The sequence below is a fragment of the Metopolophium dirhodum genome, chromosome 3, assembly GCF_019925205.1.
Source record: "Metopolophium dirhodum isolate CAU chromosome 3, ASM1992520v1, whole genome shotgun sequence".
Classification (NCBI taxonomy): Eukaryota; Metazoa; Arthropoda; class Insecta; order Hemiptera; family Aphididae; genus Metopolophium; species Metopolophium dirhodum.
Window position 1 is genome coordinate 10806801 of NC_083562.1, and position 20130 is coordinate 10826930.

Consider the following 20130-nt stretch of genomic DNA (forward strand, 5'->3'; position numbering starts at 1 on the left):
TAGCTTAATATTTTTTCAGCCTTTGTAGGTTTCTATAGGGTTTTTTTTATCTATTTAAATGGTTGCCCTTAGTTACAGACTATATTACTATTATAATTATTAGTACCTAGAAAGAGGATATATTGTAATACAATTGATATTACATTTTTCGCAAATTAATTTTTAAAAAAATAATCTTAAAATCAACTGTTCATGTACACAATCATTATAATGATTACTTTTATGATTGGCTTTCTTAATTCTGGACATAGATGATAACACACGAATACGAATACCAATCTTATCGATATTGGATATATGCCAGGTTTTAAGTATTTTTTGAATCAGCTTTTGTGTTTACATCAAAAATAAGTCCAGAACCAAGAAGTGGAAAATTCTAAAATTAATCATTGCAATTGTGTTTCTATTATATATTTAAACTGAACCAAAATGGCAAACGATAGAAAGTTAGATTAATTTCAACCAGGGCAAGTTGGGTAAAATACGGCTGGTAATTCATAGCTCCATAGGATACATTATAACGTCATAATGAAATATTTTATGTTGAAAACCAAACTTTAAGACATTATGAATAAAAAGTAACAAATTTAAAAACAATCTCTTAATGATCAACACTGTTAAACGTTTTAGGTTTTCAACATGCACGCGAGTGTGTGTTGTCAGTTGTCACCTGTTGTTAACACTTTACCAATGTCTCTTTTTGTGTTTAGCACATAGTTGTTTTCATACATTCGAAATCGTCAGCGAGACCGTTTATTGTACGGTGCATTAATTATTGTTCGTTAATACATTATTGACGACTGCTGGACAAGACTATACAATAAACAATTTTACATTGTGATTCATTCGTGCTCGGATTCATGCGAAATTATGTTTGTATTCATAAATACCCATCCTTTTTACTATTTAAAAAATAATATTTTTCTCACCAAACATTTTTAATCATAAATTAAAAATTTTATAAGATTATACTTTTATTATTAAAGAAATCACTTAAATACTATACGTTTTACATTAATAAATTATTATAGTCGTCTATTATAGTAAAAATGTATAACCCGTACACCATATTATTATATAATTTTAATTTCATATATTCTATATAGATGGTACGATGGACTGTATAGGTTTACGTATCGCAGTTTGAATTTTATATTTATGATTTAGCTTTTGATTAATAATTATAACAGTAAAAATTATTTCGTTGCATTTTAAAGATTAATTAAAAACAACGGAACTGCTGGGTAAAACAAATATTCTATTGGAAAATATTATCATCGTTATAATAATACTATGTACCTATGATCTACAGGTAATGACAGTATTAAACATAATAATATTAACTATAGAGATATTCAGTAAAACAAATGCAATGTGTTGTTTACACAGATATGTAAATGTAACTATATACAGGGTGTTCCGCGAGGATTCACCCTTTGCGATATCTCCTGAGATAATAAATATATCATAAATCTGTTTTTTTTATTAGACTCACAGAGACAAGGACTACACATAAATAATTTTTTTTGGTAAAAAAGTTATTTTTATATATTTTTATTTTTGAAACAATTGAAGATAGCCATTTTATAGAGTTTATTTTTGTGAAAATTTTGACTTTTCAACATTTTATTTTCATTAATCTCATGATTTTTAATAATATTTTTAGTTCATAGGTAAAACGGCAAAAAAACCGGTTTTTGTCAGGGCGGCGAGTCCCCCTCTGCGGCTAATGGGTATATCCTCACGGGACACTCTGTATAGGTAAACCGTAAACGTAATTTTGTTTTTCGTTTTATCTAAGGTTCAAAGTTCATTGATTAGGTAAGTTGAGACGTTCTCATTTGACGTAAACAGTTCATTTATAAACAATTATATGATACAGATCGTTATTAGTTTTATTCCAGTAAATAGTTTTAAGTTTAGTGGACGTTCGTTAACTTTTGAATTTCTATCCGATTGTAGACGATATTTACTCTGTCGGTTCGAGTGGCATATATCGTTATAGTACTTATAGATTATCGCGGGTCTTAACTATGCGTCGTGAGTGGTAAGCGTGACAGCACTGATACAATATTATCATTTTATTTACTTATTGTTCACCACATTTTATCGTAGTCATAGTAATATTACCTAAATACACGCTAGATGCATTCGAGTGACCAAATCGTCTAAAAATATTTTATTTTACACCTATTTTTTGTTTTTAGCATGATTTTATTATTGCTAAATCTTTCGGAACATTTCACCAACGCAAATAAAACCTGCGTCAAAAATGAAGAGAAAAGTTTAGAGTGGTGGCAAACTGCGGTTTACTACCAAGTCTATCCGAGATCATTTAAGGATAGCAATGGTGACGGTATAGGAGATCTTAAAGGTAACGTTATATTATTATTTCGTAAATTTCAATGTTTTATTGTGTGTTTTTGAAATTTTGTAAAGGGATTGAAGAGAAAGCCGAACACTTCAAAGACATAGGAGTGGACTGCGTTTGGTTATCACCCATTTTTAAATCACCTATGGCAGACTTTGGTTATGATATTTCGGATTACAATATGATTGATCCCGTGTATGGCACAATGAATGATTTTGTTTCGTTGCAGAAAAAATTGCAATCTTTGGGTAAGCAAAGACATTTTCAACTTGAAATAATAATAAAAATAAAAAAATAATAATATTATGTTGTTTTAATGACTTTGAGATGAATGAATTACCACCTATTTAAAATATAATTGATTGAATTATCAAAACCAAAATAGTTATGTTTATATATTACCGAAATAAATTAATAAAAATTAAAAATATAGAGAGTACCTACCTACTTATTTAAATTTAAGGTGAGTTATTTTTATTCATTTTTTCATTTATCCAAAATAGTTTATTTTAATATTTTCAATTCACAAAATTAGTTAGTACATTTTAATAGATATATTCGTAAATATTTAAATTATTGTGAATAAGTTATTATTTGTTTTGAAAAAAATTGCTTTTGCAAATGTCCATAAAAATGTTTTAAAACACCTAAAAATTATTTTATTTTTATTTTTCTTAATATTTTGTAATAATTATCCCATAAAATGAAGAATGAAGTTAAACCATTTAATATTCTTTCTATAATCTATATTGAGTATTGACTATATTAAATAGCTAATAAAAACGTAAGATAGTGTCTCTAAATTATAACACTTGATAAATCTGTAATTTTTCTAAAATATCACCCTAATTTTAAAAATACGTTTATTTATAAATTTCATGAAACCTAACTTTCAGAAAAATGTGTATATTAACAAATAGTATAATGCATTATAATATATACAGGATGATTCACCAAGCATGCTCACCTCAATTCTTTATTTTCATAATATATTTATATAATCTCTGATTTCCAGAAATTTTAAGAACCATACTTCTAAGTATTTATATTATATTATATTATACCATTTAATGAGTGTCCCGTGGCGATACATGGTTCTTTTTTTAAACTTGTAAATAGTTATAAAGATGATTTTTTTGAAAATTTTGAATTTTACCTATTGATTAAAATTTGAACGAGTAATTTCTAAATTATTAAAATATATTATATACAAAGGGTAATAGTCTTTAAAAAAGGTTTACAAAAATATAAATCAAATCTTATATTGGATATAGTATAATCGGAAATGTTTGCAATTATAAAATGTCAATACATTGATATGAATTACTAAAAATATTATATCAACATAGGCCCCATATTATGCCGAATCCATTATGTCATAAACTTATTAATTTACTAAACAATGTTATATAACTCAAAAATTACCCATTCAAATTTCAATTTAGATAGGTACATCAAAATGTTTAAAAAAAGTTAGATAAAAAATCTTAATAATTTAAAATACTGTACTTAAGTATAATAAGTACCAGGTACTTTAATAAATTCATAATTAAATTCAAAAATTTAAAAATTTAAAAAATGAGGGTATGCACATAAATAGTAATATTTAACAATGCATTTTTATTTGTCATAAAAATCTAGAGTAATAATTATTATATTTTAGGCATTAAAATTATTTTGGACTTCGTACCTAATCATTCAAGTGATGAACACGAATGGTTTAAAAAGTCTGTGGACAAAATTATGCCATACAAAGATTATTATGTATGGAGAGATGCTAAATGCAATGACAATAATTCGATAATGCCACCAAATAATTGGGTAAAGTATTTCAAGAATTCAAAATCATAATATAATATTTTGTTTGTTTTTATTTATGACGTTTAAAAAAAAATGTCTGTAACAGCGTATTCTGCGTATTGAATTTTTTTTTTTGCAATTGTTATACTTTTATATTTTATTTTAATTAGCATAATAATAAATTATAGGGGGACTGAGCGGCCACAAGTGGCATTTTTCTTCGGGCAGTCACTGTGTCCGGAGAGAGAGGCCGCCATCCCCCCATCCGGGTATGGCAGATACCTACAGGTTACCACTTGAAAATTTTGTCAAAACAAACACACACGTGTTCAAAACCTACAGTACCCTCTCCCACAATTCCACATGCTAATGACCTCAGTTTTCGAAGCCTCAACCCCCCCCCCCCCCCCAAATTAAATAAAAAAACAAATAAATAAATAATTATTTTTTAAAAATATTGTATAAACGTATAATATTATTATGTATACATTTTTTCAGCAAAGTTTATTCAGTAATTCAGCATGGACATGGAATAAAAAACGTGAACAGTATTATTTACACCAATTTGACCGTAAACAACCAGATTTAAATTACAGAAATAAAGAATTGGTTAAAGAAATGAAAGTAAGAATACATCTTAGAGAAAAAATAATAATAAAACAATACAATATAATATACTTAGATATATATTAAGATTAAAAACTATAAACTGTCAGGGCATAACGAACAATTATGATAATTAATGGTGATTCTTATGTTAGTAACAACCTATTACATAACTTGACTTTTAACGTTGTATTGACCATACATTTTCTTTGATATTTTACGTGTAATTAATAAAACTATATTTTAATTTAGTTTTAATTGTACCTAGATGTTTATTGTTTCTCAAATACTTCTGTATTCAAGGACAAACGTCTATAACATAAAATAAGGAGTCAGTCACACAACAATAAATTAGTGTATTAATTAAAATATTTAAAATTAATTGTAAATTTCTAATTATTACACAAAGTAATTGTAATCGTAAATTTAACCTTATAGAGAGTCCTTGTTTGGACACTATTTTCGGTTCACTCACCGTGCACCTTGGAACAGGATGGTGGAAGTAGTATGTTATAATATTAGATTTCAAAGTAATGATATACCAAATTCAAAAAACATGTTAAAAGTATTATCTAGTTAGAATTTATTTATTTTTAAAAAGCGTTACATAAAAGTTTTGAAGCTCTCCTTACTTTTAAAAAATAAATTACAATAAAAATAATACCAATGTAGAATTTGCATGGAATTTAATACCTGAAATATTAAGTAAAAAAATTTAATTGATTTAAAAAGAAAAATATACTTAGACATGAGTATAAGTGTAGGGTAGAAAATAGACAAGTGATTTTCCCGTACAACTCGCTAACTTTTTCCAGATAATTAAACATTATATAATACGATAATAAATTACAATATAAAATACATACCTACCTATTATTATTGTATGAGAAACTCATAACATGACGTCTTCCAAGTGTTTATACGGAAATGCTACTCTTTTTATATTAGTTATGACTAATAATTCGTTTTATGTTTAATTAATACTACTTACATACACGTAAATTATTATATTTATGGGTACTCTGGTACTCATCTGAATTCATATTAGTTTCTGAGAGGATTGGTTAATATACCTATTGGTTTTACAATGATAATATATGCATGTGTATGCACTATGCATGTGTAAAAAAAAATAATTTCTAACTTTGCTTTAACTTTTTAACTAGCTTATAATTAATACCCACTTATACTTCATAGTTACCTATTATCTTCTTTTTTTTATAGTACTACTAAACAACTAGGCTATACAGTAGAGTTACTTCCACGGTTTTTACATTTGTAATTATCTATAGTTAAATCAAAATCGTTCATATAGGTAGCTTGTAAGTTTTTAAGTTATCAAAATTTTATTTTACTGTTTTATTAGCCTTTGTATAGTATTATTAAATAAGTACTTAATATAGTTTTAAAAATCTTTACTTTTAGCATACATACCCACAATCATATTTCTTCGATTTATGTTTGAATAAACCCTTAAAGACAAATAGGACATACGCCTTATGTTTCATAATTAAATAAAAATATTTTTTTTTGTGTAGAACAACTTGAGATTTTGGTTGGATCTTGGTGTAGATGGGTACAGAGTAGATGCCGTACCGTTTTTGTTCGAGCATCCAGACTTTTTAGACGATATCAGAAAACCCGAAGAGCTTGCTAAAAAAGAGAAAAATACTTATGAACAATATTATCATCCTAATACAATGGATTTAGATGAAACGTATGATATGATTAATCAGTTTAGGGAAGTAATAGATGAATACAAACAGAAAGATGGAAAAAGCAGGTATATACTGGTATCACACTAATTATTTAACTATATAACTATTAACATTTAACATTTCACTATGGATCAATTTTTAATTTAGTATATTTTAGTATCTATCAGATAAGTACCATAAATTATATTTATTCGTAATAATAATAAACAGTATTATACAAAAATTAAACAATTTTAATGATTTCTTTGAAAATTCTCAAATTCTCAAATTTGAAATACCGTAATATTGTTACCGATTATTTTAGATCAAATGATATTATATGATAAAATATGTATATTGTGCATACATTATTCAAACATTTTAAAATTTTACTCTTATTTATTCTGTTTATAAAAACCTTAAATTACGAAACTTTAAGAGGACGTATTACCCGCATGTGTTTGCCTCTAACTTTTAAACATGCAACTTAGAAAATTTGAGTTCAGTCCAACCAATTTTGTGTTGTTACGTGAATATAAGATATATAAACTATAAAGATATAAAACTTAAAAAACTTAAAGGTAAGAATTTATATTATCTTTGAGCATTGGTTTTTATAATGTATTGATTTTTAAGTGAGTTATGAGTATGTGTAAAATGACAATTAAAACAATTAATTTTCATAAATTGCTTAAAAATTTAAATATTGTTAAAAACCAATGGACCTGCTTACAGATAATTTCGTTACTTTTAGATAAGACTGATAATAGGTCGTCACACTAATTTTTAAGCTAATAACACAAAATTGTATCGTTCAAATCTGCTTTGTTGTACTTTTGTATAAGATGAGGATAACAGAAATTCATAATATAATTATACTGGTGCGACACGTCCTCTTAAAACCTACTCCTAGAACAAATATAGTTAGTAAATATAAAATTTCAATGTTTGTCGTTGCCCTGTTAATTAAAAATATCATAATATATCCGAATAATAAATTTTATCACTGTGTTTAGAGTTATGATAACTGAAGCATACACTTCTATGGAAAACACTATGAGATATTATGGTAATGATACCAATTTGGGAGCACATATGCCATTTAATTTTGGATTGATCGATCGACTAAATGAATATTCGAACGCCACTAAATTCAACGAAGCGATAAATAATTGGTTGGAAAATATGCCTGATGGAAAAAGTGCGAACTGGGTGGTAAGTATTGTCGCGAGTTAGTCTTTATTCAGACATCTCTCTCGCTCTCTGTAATATCTATAGGTTAAATCCAAATTGTCATCAATATAGATTTTAAACATTTTGCTTACCATATTTAATATTATATAATATATATATATATTTGATTTCTAATATAATATAAAAAAGCAAAAGTAGACATGTTTGTCAATATTTTTATTCAATAATAAATTACTTATATAATTATTAATAATATGTAGTTTCTACAAATCCCATTATCTACCTTAAATATGTGTTGGATAATAATAATGGTTTTAATAAAAAACAATAAATACAACAATCACACTAAGTTATGTAATATTATATAATAATATAGTCAGTTTACACATACCTAATATATAATTTTATTTTTAAATTGTCAACACTCAACAGGCAAGAGTCCAAGTATAGAATATTAGTTAAACTTTTAAAAACTGTGTTCTGTATACTATCATATTTAGTACATATATATTTTTTAAATAACTTTATATAGGTACTACTTATCTATAAATGATGCATAGTATTAGTTAAGTTAGAAATTTACAGCTTTAAACAACACTGAAAAAGCATATGAAATTATGCCACACATTGTTTTTTTTTATTAAAATTCATTTTATGACGAACTAGTTTTGTTTTTTTTAACAGTAAAATTACGTATGTCTGTAATTATCGTAGGTTAAAGCTGGTTTAAAGTTTAAATTTTAATATTTGTACGGTATAAAAGCGAATACCTATACAAAACACAAACTTAAGTAATAAGTAAACATATGGTGACTACAGACTAATACATTTCATCAACAGCTTCTCCTGTTGGTTATCACCCATAATTTTGGGTATATTTTTTTCTATTACACTTTGACAAAACTAATTTTCACAAAATAAATGATTTTTTATTCGGGCACATCACAAAAATAAAATATACAATTTAATACGCTTTATGTGTGCAGATCGGGAACCACGACAATCCGCGCGTGGCCACCCGGTTTGGTGGCGAAATGGTGGACGCCATGAACATGCTGAACATGTTGTTGCCCGGCGCCGCGTTCACGTACATGGGCGAGGAGATCGGCATGTCGGACACGGTCATCCGCTGGGAACAGACGGTGGACCCGAGGGGTCGGAACGCGGGGCTCAGCGGTTTCCGGACATTGAGCAGGGACCCTGCCAGGTCGCCGTACCAGTGGAACGCCAGTGCCAACGCCGGGTTCACGGTATCCTCGAAACCGTGGTTGCCGGTGAACCCCAACTACTGGAAGCTGAACCTGGACGCGCAGCGCAAGCAGCACTGCAGCCACTACACCGTGTACAAGCGGTTGGCCAGGCTCCGGAAGACCCGGACGGTGCAGCGCGGTTCGTTCGACGGCAGAGAGCTGTCCCAGTGGGTGTACGCGTTTACCAGGTAGGTGGTAAGGTGGTGCACGGTGCACGCGTAATTTGACCTGCAGACCTCGGAGAATGCATTTCCATATCAAACAAATTAATTAGCTTTCCCTCGCCTCAATGGTGGTGATTCTAATAAAATAATAATCAAAAATGAAACACATACGCAATAATATAAGGAAATTAAGAAATATAATGGGTAGTGGTACTAATCATTTATAGGCATACCTGATTAATATAACTCTAGGTAATAATGAAAATATTTTAATTTCTCATTTTTTATTCTTCAATAACAGTGCAGTCACAGGTGTTAGCTAGCTGCCCAATAAAGCCCATTGCCTATATACACATTAAATGTGTCAAAAATATGAAAACAATTATTTTTGACAACCAACTTGTTGATATAGGTACCTATTTGATTTATTAATTTATCCTAACCTTGGGATTCACATGTTAACATACACCTTTTTATTACCTAGGTATTCATTTGTTCAATAATTATAATACAATAATATATCGAACAAACAATCTTTTGTGACGATAATTTATTTTTATAACATTATATTATTATCGATCGCAGTGATCGTGAGGTTAACGTGCAGAAACGCGATATTATTACTATTTGCGTGGTGATTAAGTGATTTAATCGTTTTTGAAGATCCCGCACAAGTGAAAATGGCCTGTCTACTAACTATTAAGTTTGTCCATACACTTGTGTCTGTATAACACAGAAAAATATAATGAAATATCTCCAAATAATATGTTTAAGAAACGTACATACATTTGATATCCGTGCACTCTTATTATTGACCTATGAACGGCCAACGGTACTTTATCTACGATTTTGCGTTTTGTCATTTGACTAGGTCACTGCCGTCAGCAGAAACTTACCTAGTGGTAATGAACGTGGGCTCGGAGGACGAACGTGTCGACTTGAGTAATTGGCCAACTTTGGAAAAAGACGAAACGTGGCTGGTACACACGCCAAGCGTCAATTCACAATACTCAATAGGGTGAGGAGCAATTAATTATGATATTTCATTTTAGTAATACTTGATAAGCACAACGTGGTATAAAATAAAAAAGAACCTACATGAGCAGTAGGCATCGTTAAGACATCCATAATTTATCCGCGAAAATGGTTATACGCGAGACACACATTTGTAGACAGTATTTTCAGTAACTTTACCAAATGTTCACAATGTTTGGAAATGTATACTTTATCCATGGCATAGCTTTTTTTGTATTTTGTATTTTTTTGATAATTTAAAGACAATCTAAATCATTCATTCGTAAGTTTATTTTTTATAGACTATACTAATATGTATAGTAAGTAAATAAGTAATAGTATTGATGTAAAATAAAATAAAACCGCTACGACCCAGATATTTCGTGCCATGTGAAGATTGGTAAAACTGCTGTAAAAATTGTACTCGTAAGGCTGTTTTGCATAAAACCATTTATCTATTTTATTTTAATCTCATAATTACGCGACAACCATGTAGGTGAAGACATTTAAAAATATTTTAGATTAGTTTTAAGAATAGTAATATTTTTCTTGACATTTCATTAATCTTGCCTATATAAAACGCCTTAAATAGCAGTTGTGTGGTGTCCTCAAAACAATTTATAAAATAAAATATCGCTGTATAGTAGGTACTAAGTGTCTAAATGTATTTTACAACTGTAAATTTGTTATTAATTTTGGGCAATAGTTAAATATTATGCGATTTAAAACGCATAAAAATTTAATGGGTGTATAATAATATAATTGATCTATATTGCCAATCATAATATAATTTATATACCGGATAAAATATTAAATGTAAAACAAATTACATTTCAGTTCATTTTTAAATATTATTTTTCAACTAATTAGACCGGTAAAATGCGTTAATCGTCGATTTCTAATTTTTTTAAATAGGCATACATGAGTGTATGCGTGTTTTTCCTGTGAACGGATTTTTAATGGTTTTAGGTGATTGATAAGTTAGATCATTTTACTACAACCTAAATTATGTGGTACCCGTAACCGTATGTATAAGTATACTTATATATACGATTATAATACATTTTATATGTATTATATTATATTATAAATTATAATACATATAAAATAATATATACATTGCTTATATTATCAGTCATATTGTTGTACTGTAAGTCTGTACCTAAAGGTAAATGTTTTAATGGTTTTTTTTTTTTACCATTTAGATATTCACTTAAAGCAAATGGATTCAAATTGAGACCAAAATCTGCCATGGTTTTGTGCAACAAAAGACATTCTTCGTCATCCTCGTCGACAACCCCGTCGATATCTCGATCATCGCTGGTGTTTCCAGTGGCAATGTTCGTGGTCGCCTTGGGTTTCATACTTACCAACCCGTAGTCGTCACTCATCTATGAACATTGATTATTTCTAAGAACGCTAATTTATTCGAAAAAAAACGCCACTTCTAATTTAAAATAATATAAATTAGAATACAGGTACAATACCTACATCGTTATAGTTTTGAAATGTATAATGTTCATTTCTTATAATTAATAGTTATCATTGGACTTCAAAATTGCGTTTACAATATTTTATATTTTATTGTATTGATTATTTCGAAAAAAATAAAAATTGGAGAAAAAAAATTAGGTAATCACGCGGTAAATTAGTGAATGGTGATCGATACCTTGTGGCCTAAATGTCATAATCAATACCTCTAATTTGAAACGATTATAGTTTGTCGTGCCTGTAACATAGCAACGTATTTCGTTGGTTTATATTACATACCTATTACCTAATACATACATTAGTATGCTTGGAAAACGACAACACGCCCTCGTCTTAGTATCATATTTCGCACGTAAGTACATATTGTGTGTAGATATAGTATATTTGAGAGGCTGCTTACGAGCTACGTGAGCAATATTTATTTATTTTTCGATTTTTAAGCCCGAGTTGTGTTAATCATATATTTTTAATCGTAAACATAATGTGCAATGCGCAAATAAGATATATTTTTGTCATGATATTTCATTATTTTTAGACTTTCTATTCTTGGTAATTAATAGCTAGTTATTAATTCACAAATTTTAAATTATTTTTACATTAAATAAATCACCGATATAAAACAAGTTTTATAAAAAAACTTTAAATAAAAACGTGCATTATATGTTTGCATGTGTGTTGAGTTGCCTATTTATCAATTTTCGGGCAAAACTTAATGTTATATTTTAATAAAATGAATTACTATCGCTAATGCATTTTTTTATATACTTTACTTCACCAATGTTTTTGATTTTTTTTTTAAGGACAGTAGTTTTTTAAATTTTGCAGTCGACACTAGTAGTAGTTTGGCACAACAAATACATAATTACATTTTTTTTCTTGCTCAGGCTGAAAACTGTTCACGCGTAGGGGTACTGACGGTTTATTTTAAGACTTTTATTATTTGTATATACTATATACTGATAGTTGTCAAAATTATTATTTATTAATATTTAGAAATTCAAAATAATTAACTCGGTCACAGAGGGGTTGATCTATAATACTATACTGCTTGTCTGTAATCTGCATTATAACTGTGGAACCATTGTAGGTTTATCTATAAACTCAAAATAAAACAAATAAAATATTATTATATTAATTTAGGTTTAAGAAAATTAAAATTGCATTATTTGATACTTGTGTAGTTGTGTATGTTCCTTATTGTGAATATATTAATTTAAATATTACTAATTACTAATTTGGCATATGCTTTGATATACCTAAACAATTTAAATTAATTTGGTTTTATTAATAATTTGGATATAGTTACTAATTATTTATAATATGAATAATCTATTACGATGTAATAGATAAAACTAAATGTACAATAAAAATTCAACTATTACTATTACATCGTGGTGACTATTGATAAAATTGATACACAATGACCAATTTTTACAAGCTAGTTACTTATTAAATTGTAACCTGCGCAGTTACATGTTACTCTAAAATGGTTGATACAAATACACGTTACAAAGTACAAATAAATGCTAAAAATAAAAATATCTTAGTGGCTCGGCGCGGCGCAGTGGCTAAATGTACGCGTGATTGAAAGTAAGCAACAGCCGCTGCAACAAGTTCCCGGATGGGTGCCACACATAGGTTCACGTGTTCCTTACCGACTGTACCAACCCAATATGAAATGCAAGTTACATGTTGCTATATCAGTTAATGTCCAACCCGGATTATAACTATGAACTAAGTCAGTTATTTCGAAACACTTGATACTTACCTAATACATGTGTTAATATTTTATAGTACCTACCATGCAGTAGAATACCACATTATTATAATATGATCAAGTGTCAATATAATTTCGACAGATTATAATTTGTAGATTCATTACGATACATAGTTAATAGCTAGTTCCATTGGTGCAAATAAGGGGAGGGGGGCTTGGGGGGACTTAGTCCCCCCAAATGTTGGTCAAGTCCCCCCAGTTCAAAATCTAGTAATTAGTACTAATTTTTATATTCTGTGGTACTAAGAAATATGGCCTATGGGGAGGGGGGCTTGAGTCCCCCCAAAAAATTTAGTCAATTTGTGCCTATGGGTAGTTCTACGTTATAATACCTCAAACAAATTGTCATGTTGACAAATCGGCAATTTTACGAAATTGGTATTCTGTTTAGTATAAATTTTTAATAAACTTATAAAAAAAATTGTATTTATAATTTTGATATCTGACTTGCGGTTTGCGGTCATAATATAGTATACTAGTATAGTATAACCATAATATAATAATTATATTAAAATCAAAGTTGATTATTTTTTAATACACCTATACAGTTTCCACAGTTGTTTTGGATTTGGTATATTTAAACATTTAGGATTAAGTATTAACTATTGAAAAATTGAAAAATCCGTATCCAAAACCACAGAATTATTACTTTATAACTACCTATGTATATTATATTATTTATTAATTAGTGAGAAAGCTAGACTTTATAATATAAAACATGTACCTAGTTTATTGTATTAAACAATAATAAAATATTATAATTTACGATCGATAATGTAATATTTATGTTTAAACTCAATGATTTCGTACAGTTATTCAATTTTCAGATAATTTCAGTAAACATTTTGATAACATTTAATATGTTTGGACAACTCAATGCAAACCCGGAGAACGTTCAAATGCAACAAGAAAAAGCAAGACGTAGATCAATTAAAAATAAAAATGAATGGATATTTATAATGTATTATTTGCTAATATATTAAGAAATGCCTAAAATATAAAATTTAAATTGTCTGGTTCTGGTTATTAAAAACCCAAGATGTAAATCAAATAGTTAACTTGAATAACTTACAAAGTACAAAGAAAATGTTGCTCACTTGCAAATATTATCAAAATATAATGTTTAATATTATATGTCATTAAAATTATTCATGTGCTAAAAACGGTTTACAAATTTGCTAAATAATTAAATAAAATATTTATGTTTATTTTATTCGTTAATCTAATCTGCAGTAATACAGATTAACATAAGTTTTGATTATATATTAATCTTGTTTTGTATGGTAACTATACACCTACCACATTGCAATATGTATTGCTATATGGAATAATGAATTACTTGAAATTAATGTAAAACTTTTTAATGTATCGTTCATGAAAAAAAAAACAACTAAATAAATTATATTAATAGGATGTCAGCATAGTATTTGTTTTCTCTCTCTGGCCCACGCCCAACATAGACAAAACACATTTACGAAAAATCATTTTTTCTATGTTTTTAAGTTATCTTAGAGTAACATTACTTATTATAAAAAACATGGAGAATAATATTTTTTAGGGAATGACATATCGATTTGTCGAAATATTGTACCAAAACAATTTAAACATTATTTAAATTTACAAAATTTTTTTTATTTTGAAAGTCGAATACAATGTCAAATAACAATAAAATATAAAATCGATATGTCATTTTCTCAAAAATATTATTCTTTATCTTTTTTGTAATAGGTGATTTTACTCTAAGATTACTTAAAAACATAGAAAAAATGATTCTGCTTTAATGCGTTTTGTACATGTTGCGAGTGGGCCAGAAAGAGAAAACAAATAGTGCGCTGACATCCTCTTAAGTACTTCACGTAGTATCATGTGGTACTTTTATGTGTTTATAAATATATTTGGATTTATAATCATAATATGGTATTATGTAGGATTTTTTAATTTGTTATGACGTAGTTGGAAACCTATAGATATTATGAACGTTTCACTGAAGACCATAATCAATCAATTAAATTATATTATTTTGCTTTTCACATTCATGAGTGATACCGGAATAAATTGTTAAAATTATGAATATGAACCTACAAAAGTCATGTATAATAAGTAGTGTTGTTTCGTAATTTTTCTGAAACTCTGCTGTTTGAGAAGAATATATAATTTTTGAACAGTAATACTAACTTCCTTAACAAGTAAAATAAAGCTAATTTGTCATCGTATAATTAGAAAAAACACTGAATTTAATTACAATTGCTTGAAAATAAAATGCAGCGTATATTTAGGACGAATACCAGTATGGTTATGATCTTACGGTTATATACGTACGAAAATAATATATATATTATAACGTGGGTGTATTTATAATTATTTACGTTTGCAATTTATCAACAACAATCAACTATAACAGAATTTCGTGTATATATTGTATGCAAAACAATACACGTCATTAAAACGTTGCAAATGATCGTCTGAAAATTATTACAAAGCATTGGCGGTATACCTATATTAATATTATTTCATCACTGAGTTACCGAAAAACAGCAACCATACAGTTTTCGTTACACTACTTATACGTATATAAGAATTTAGGTACACTATAATTGCGACATGCAATTTAACAATTAACATAATATTTTACTTTTGTTAAATTCATATTGAACACAATCGGTGTGCGTAGGTACGTAATAAATAATAATAATATTATAAGAACTCACAAGGACAGGTTGCTGTTATTTTGGTGACGTTTAATTGACACACGTCATTTTCATTTCGTAAATCATTCCTTATTGTGACACACATTGTATTATGAACTAAATGGTTATTTCACCGAGAAGATAATTGTTCGGATAATCGTGTATTGACACTGTGCTCGTGTTTCAAGATAATATTATTTCATTTGGCTAGAGGTTAAATCCTACAAAAAAAATTGATGGAGGGTGTTGGCGCCCGCAAGCAAATGCATTTTAGAAAACCAAAAAAAAAATTTTGAAAAAAATTAACTGTAGGAATACACATTACAAAGTACAAACTAAAATGCCCAGAATCTTAAACAGAAAAAACTATTTAAAATATTTAGTTCATTAAAGATAAGGATTATTCAAGGGTACTTAATAGTCAATGTTTAAAAAGTTTGGCTAGAGGTTAAATTCTAAAATAAAATTGAAGGAGGGTGTTGGAACCTGCAGGCAAATGCATATTAGAAAACAAAATAAAAATTTTGAAAAAAACTAATATTAACTGAAAAAACTATTTAAAATATTTATTTCATTAAACGAGGATTATTCAAGAGGTACTAAATTGTAGATAACCTAACCTAACCAAAAAAAATTTTTGAATAAATTTAACTGTAGGAATACAAATTACAAAGTACAAACTAAAATGTCCAGAATTTTAAACAGAAAAAACTATTTAAAATATTTAGTTCATTAAAGAATGATTATTCATAGGGCACCAAGTTATCAATTTTCAAGTCAATACAAAATATTCAACTAGAGTTACATTACTAAAAAAAAAAATTGAAGGAGGGTGTTGGCGCCCGCAGGCAAATGCTTTTTAGGAAACCAAAAAAAAATTTGAAATAATTTTACAGAAGAAAAATACATTAAAAGTTCAAACTAAAATGCCCAGAATATTAAACAGACAAAACTATTTAAAATATTTATTTCATTAAACAAGGATTATTCAAGAGGTACCAGATTGTCAATGTTTAAAATATTTGGCTAGAGGTTAAATCCTAAAAAAAAAATTGAAGGGGGGTGTTGGCGCCCGCAGGCAAATGCTTTTTAGGATACCAAAAAAAAATGTTAAATAAATTTAACTGTAGGAATACACATTACAAAGCACAAACTAAAATGCCCAGAATCTTAAACAGAAAAAACTATTCAAAATATTTAGTTCATAAAAGAATGATTATTCATAGGGCACCAAGTTATCAATTTTCAAGTCAATACAAAATATTCAACTAGATGTTTAATTTTAAAAAAAAATTGAAGGAGGGTATTGGTGCCCGCAGGCAAATGCATTTTAGGAAACCAAAAAAAAATTTTGAAAAAATTTAACTGTAGGAATTCACATTACAAAGTACAAACTAAAATGCCCAGAATATTAAACAGAAAAAACCATTTAATTATTTCATGAAATAAGGATTATTTAAATGGGTACGGGATTGTCAATGTTTAAAAAATTTGGCTAGAGGTTAAATTTAAAAAAAAAATTGAAGGAGGGTATTGGCGCCCGCAGGCAAATGCATTTTAGAAAACTTAAAAATAAATTTGAAAAAATTTACTGTAGGAATACATATTACAAATTTCAAACGAAAATGCCCAGAATCTTAAACAGAAAAAACTATTTAAAACATTTAGTTCATTAAAGAATGATTATTTACAGGCACCAAGTTATCAATATTCACGTCAATTCTAAATATTCAAGTAGAGTTACATTACAAAAAAAAAATATGAAGGAGGGTGTTGGCGCCGGCTTGTCAGTGTTTAAAAAATATATATAGAAAGATCTAGATAGGAATTAAATAACTGAAAAAAATTCTCTGAAGACTCACAAATTTGAAAATATTCATATTAAAAATCAATTGAATTAAATTTATGAAAAAAAACTGAAAGGGGAACGTGGGCTACCGCAGGAAAACGTATTTTAAGAAGCGGATAAAAAATTTTAAAAAAATTATATGGCACCAAGTTGTTAATGTTTTAAAAAAAGATATATATAAAAGAATAAAAAAAGTTAAATATATAAAAAAATAAATTGAATAGGGAACATGAGAGAACCTAGCCAGTTTCTTTTCAAATTATATATTATATACACAGGTACTCAGCGTACTCCCAGGTATAGCCGGTTAATCTTGAAAAATTTTTATACAAAAAAATTTACTAGAGTTCAATGAAGTGAAAAAAAAATTGTTTGAGAAATTTGGTTGAAATTACACTAAACAAAAGAATACGCTGGAAGCTAAATACTGCAATACATATTAACTACAATCCAAAAACTAGGTGTTATTTACATTATAATAATGCGAACAGTTATTATGATCAGAGGTGTATCACGGTAATATATGTATTAGAAAATGTATAAAAATGAATGTAAATTATAAAGGATGCAAAGAAATTAAATAAGAAAAGGTCCTGCACGGACTCTACTATGTGATTGTAATTTATGAAGGAATTATAATGTTTAATTTAAAATAATATTGTGTTTGCAGTGGGTCTACAGTCAATATTAAATTACAAACTATAAAGTCTAAATGCAAATAAAAACATAGTCAGATATCTGTTTTATTCTTTGTAAATATGTGCGGAAAAAAATTAGATTTAGTACAATGTAAAAAAATGTGGAAAGAAAACCCTGAGAATTCTTTGACAATAGGATATTAAAACACAAAACCATATATTAAATTAAAACTATTGATTTTATACATTTTCTATTTACAAAAACTCATGAGTATTGAAAACCTTATAAAACCCTAATAAAATAATATTTTGTTATATTGTAAAATACATTTTATAATTTTGTTGTGGGAAAAGAATCATTATTTAATGTTGGCTGTATTTAAGTTTTTAATAACTATACTGGTACAACTCTTGCTGACAGTCTTTAAGACCGTGTTAAAAACTATGATAATTAGTTAACATCTAATTTCCTGCCCTATCCTAACCTAACCTAACCTAACCAAATTAATAATATTTAAATATTTTCTTTCATTGTTTTGTTTACAATATCGAATACCTTGATAGTTAGTAGGAAAGGATCATCGCAAAGTTCACGACCGGTGATGGTAGTCGTCTATCATAACCATAGCTTCAACTAACCGTAGGTTTACCTAACTAACCTTCTTATGACTTATTAGGACACTTTGAATAAAAAGATCTTAATTTGCAGGTTGCTGAACTTAAGTGTTTGATTGCCAAGTGGATCCTTAGATTGTTGACACCTTAATCCATGCTATGGATGAAGCCCATGGATAATAAAGATATGGATAGTCCACGCCTATGTTAAATACACTTGAGGCCGCGTTCCCGCGGAAGGCAATTGAGACTCCTTTATATTGATAGTCGATACTCGATTTGGTCTCGAATTGTTCCCCTCGAAGATCAGACCGCTGATAAGACTATTATGTCCTATCCATTATGTTATATCTTTATTATCTATGATGGAGCCATACCCAGCTCACTCGTGTAAACAATTTGAAGCACATAAAAGCGATCAACGCGTCTCTATTAATGATTTATCAGCATCATTGACGCACATACGGGGGTGACAGGGGGTGCTTAGCACCCCCATCTGCTATTGTGCAAAAAATATTATTTAAACTGTAATTTTGCGTTTATCAGAATGAGTTTCCAGTTTATATTGGTATACACTAACGGGACGTAAATATTTTATACATAAATACAGTAATTGGGTAGTTGGGTTTGTGAATTGTGATGTTGGTATGAGTGTATGACGGTATATTCCCTATTTTTAATGCATGTTATCTTATCGGCTGTTTTAACACAAGTTTATTTTTAGTATTATTTTATTACTGGAAATTGGAGTACTGAATAGGATTTTGTTTTTGTATACCGGTGTTATGGTTTATTGATATGAATATAATATTATTAATTAATATTATATATACTAGCGGCTTTTAAATAATAATAAAAAAAAAAAATTAATATTATTTAGTTTGATAAATGATAATATTATAGACATTTTCAACCGTCTATTCTTAGTAGTAGTGTAGTAGGTACTATGAATCAAAGAAAGTCGATTCTACCTATTA

At 28.0% G+C, this 20130-nt stretch overlaps 1 protein-coding gene across 1 annotated transcript; it reads left to right on the forward strand.

The window, feature by feature from the left end:
• The first annotated feature begins 1859 nt into the window (after positions 1 to 1859).
• Positions 1860 to 11732, forward strand: LOC132940818 (maltase A1-like). The gene is made up of 10 exons (XM_061008597.1): positions 1860 to 2047; positions 2208 to 2374; positions 2440 to 2619; positions 4035 to 4192; positions 4670 to 4795; positions 6316 to 6560; positions 7491 to 7689; positions 8655 to 9106; positions 9954 to 10100; positions 11302 to 11732. Exons 1-10 carry the CDS (start codon positions 2034 to 2036, stop codon positions 11474 to 11476), a joined length of 1863 nt encoding a protein of 620 aa, XP_060864580.1. The 5' UTR covers positions 1860 to 2033; the 3' UTR covers positions 11477 to 11732.
• The last annotated feature ends 8398 nt before the right edge of the window (positions 11733 to 20130 follow it).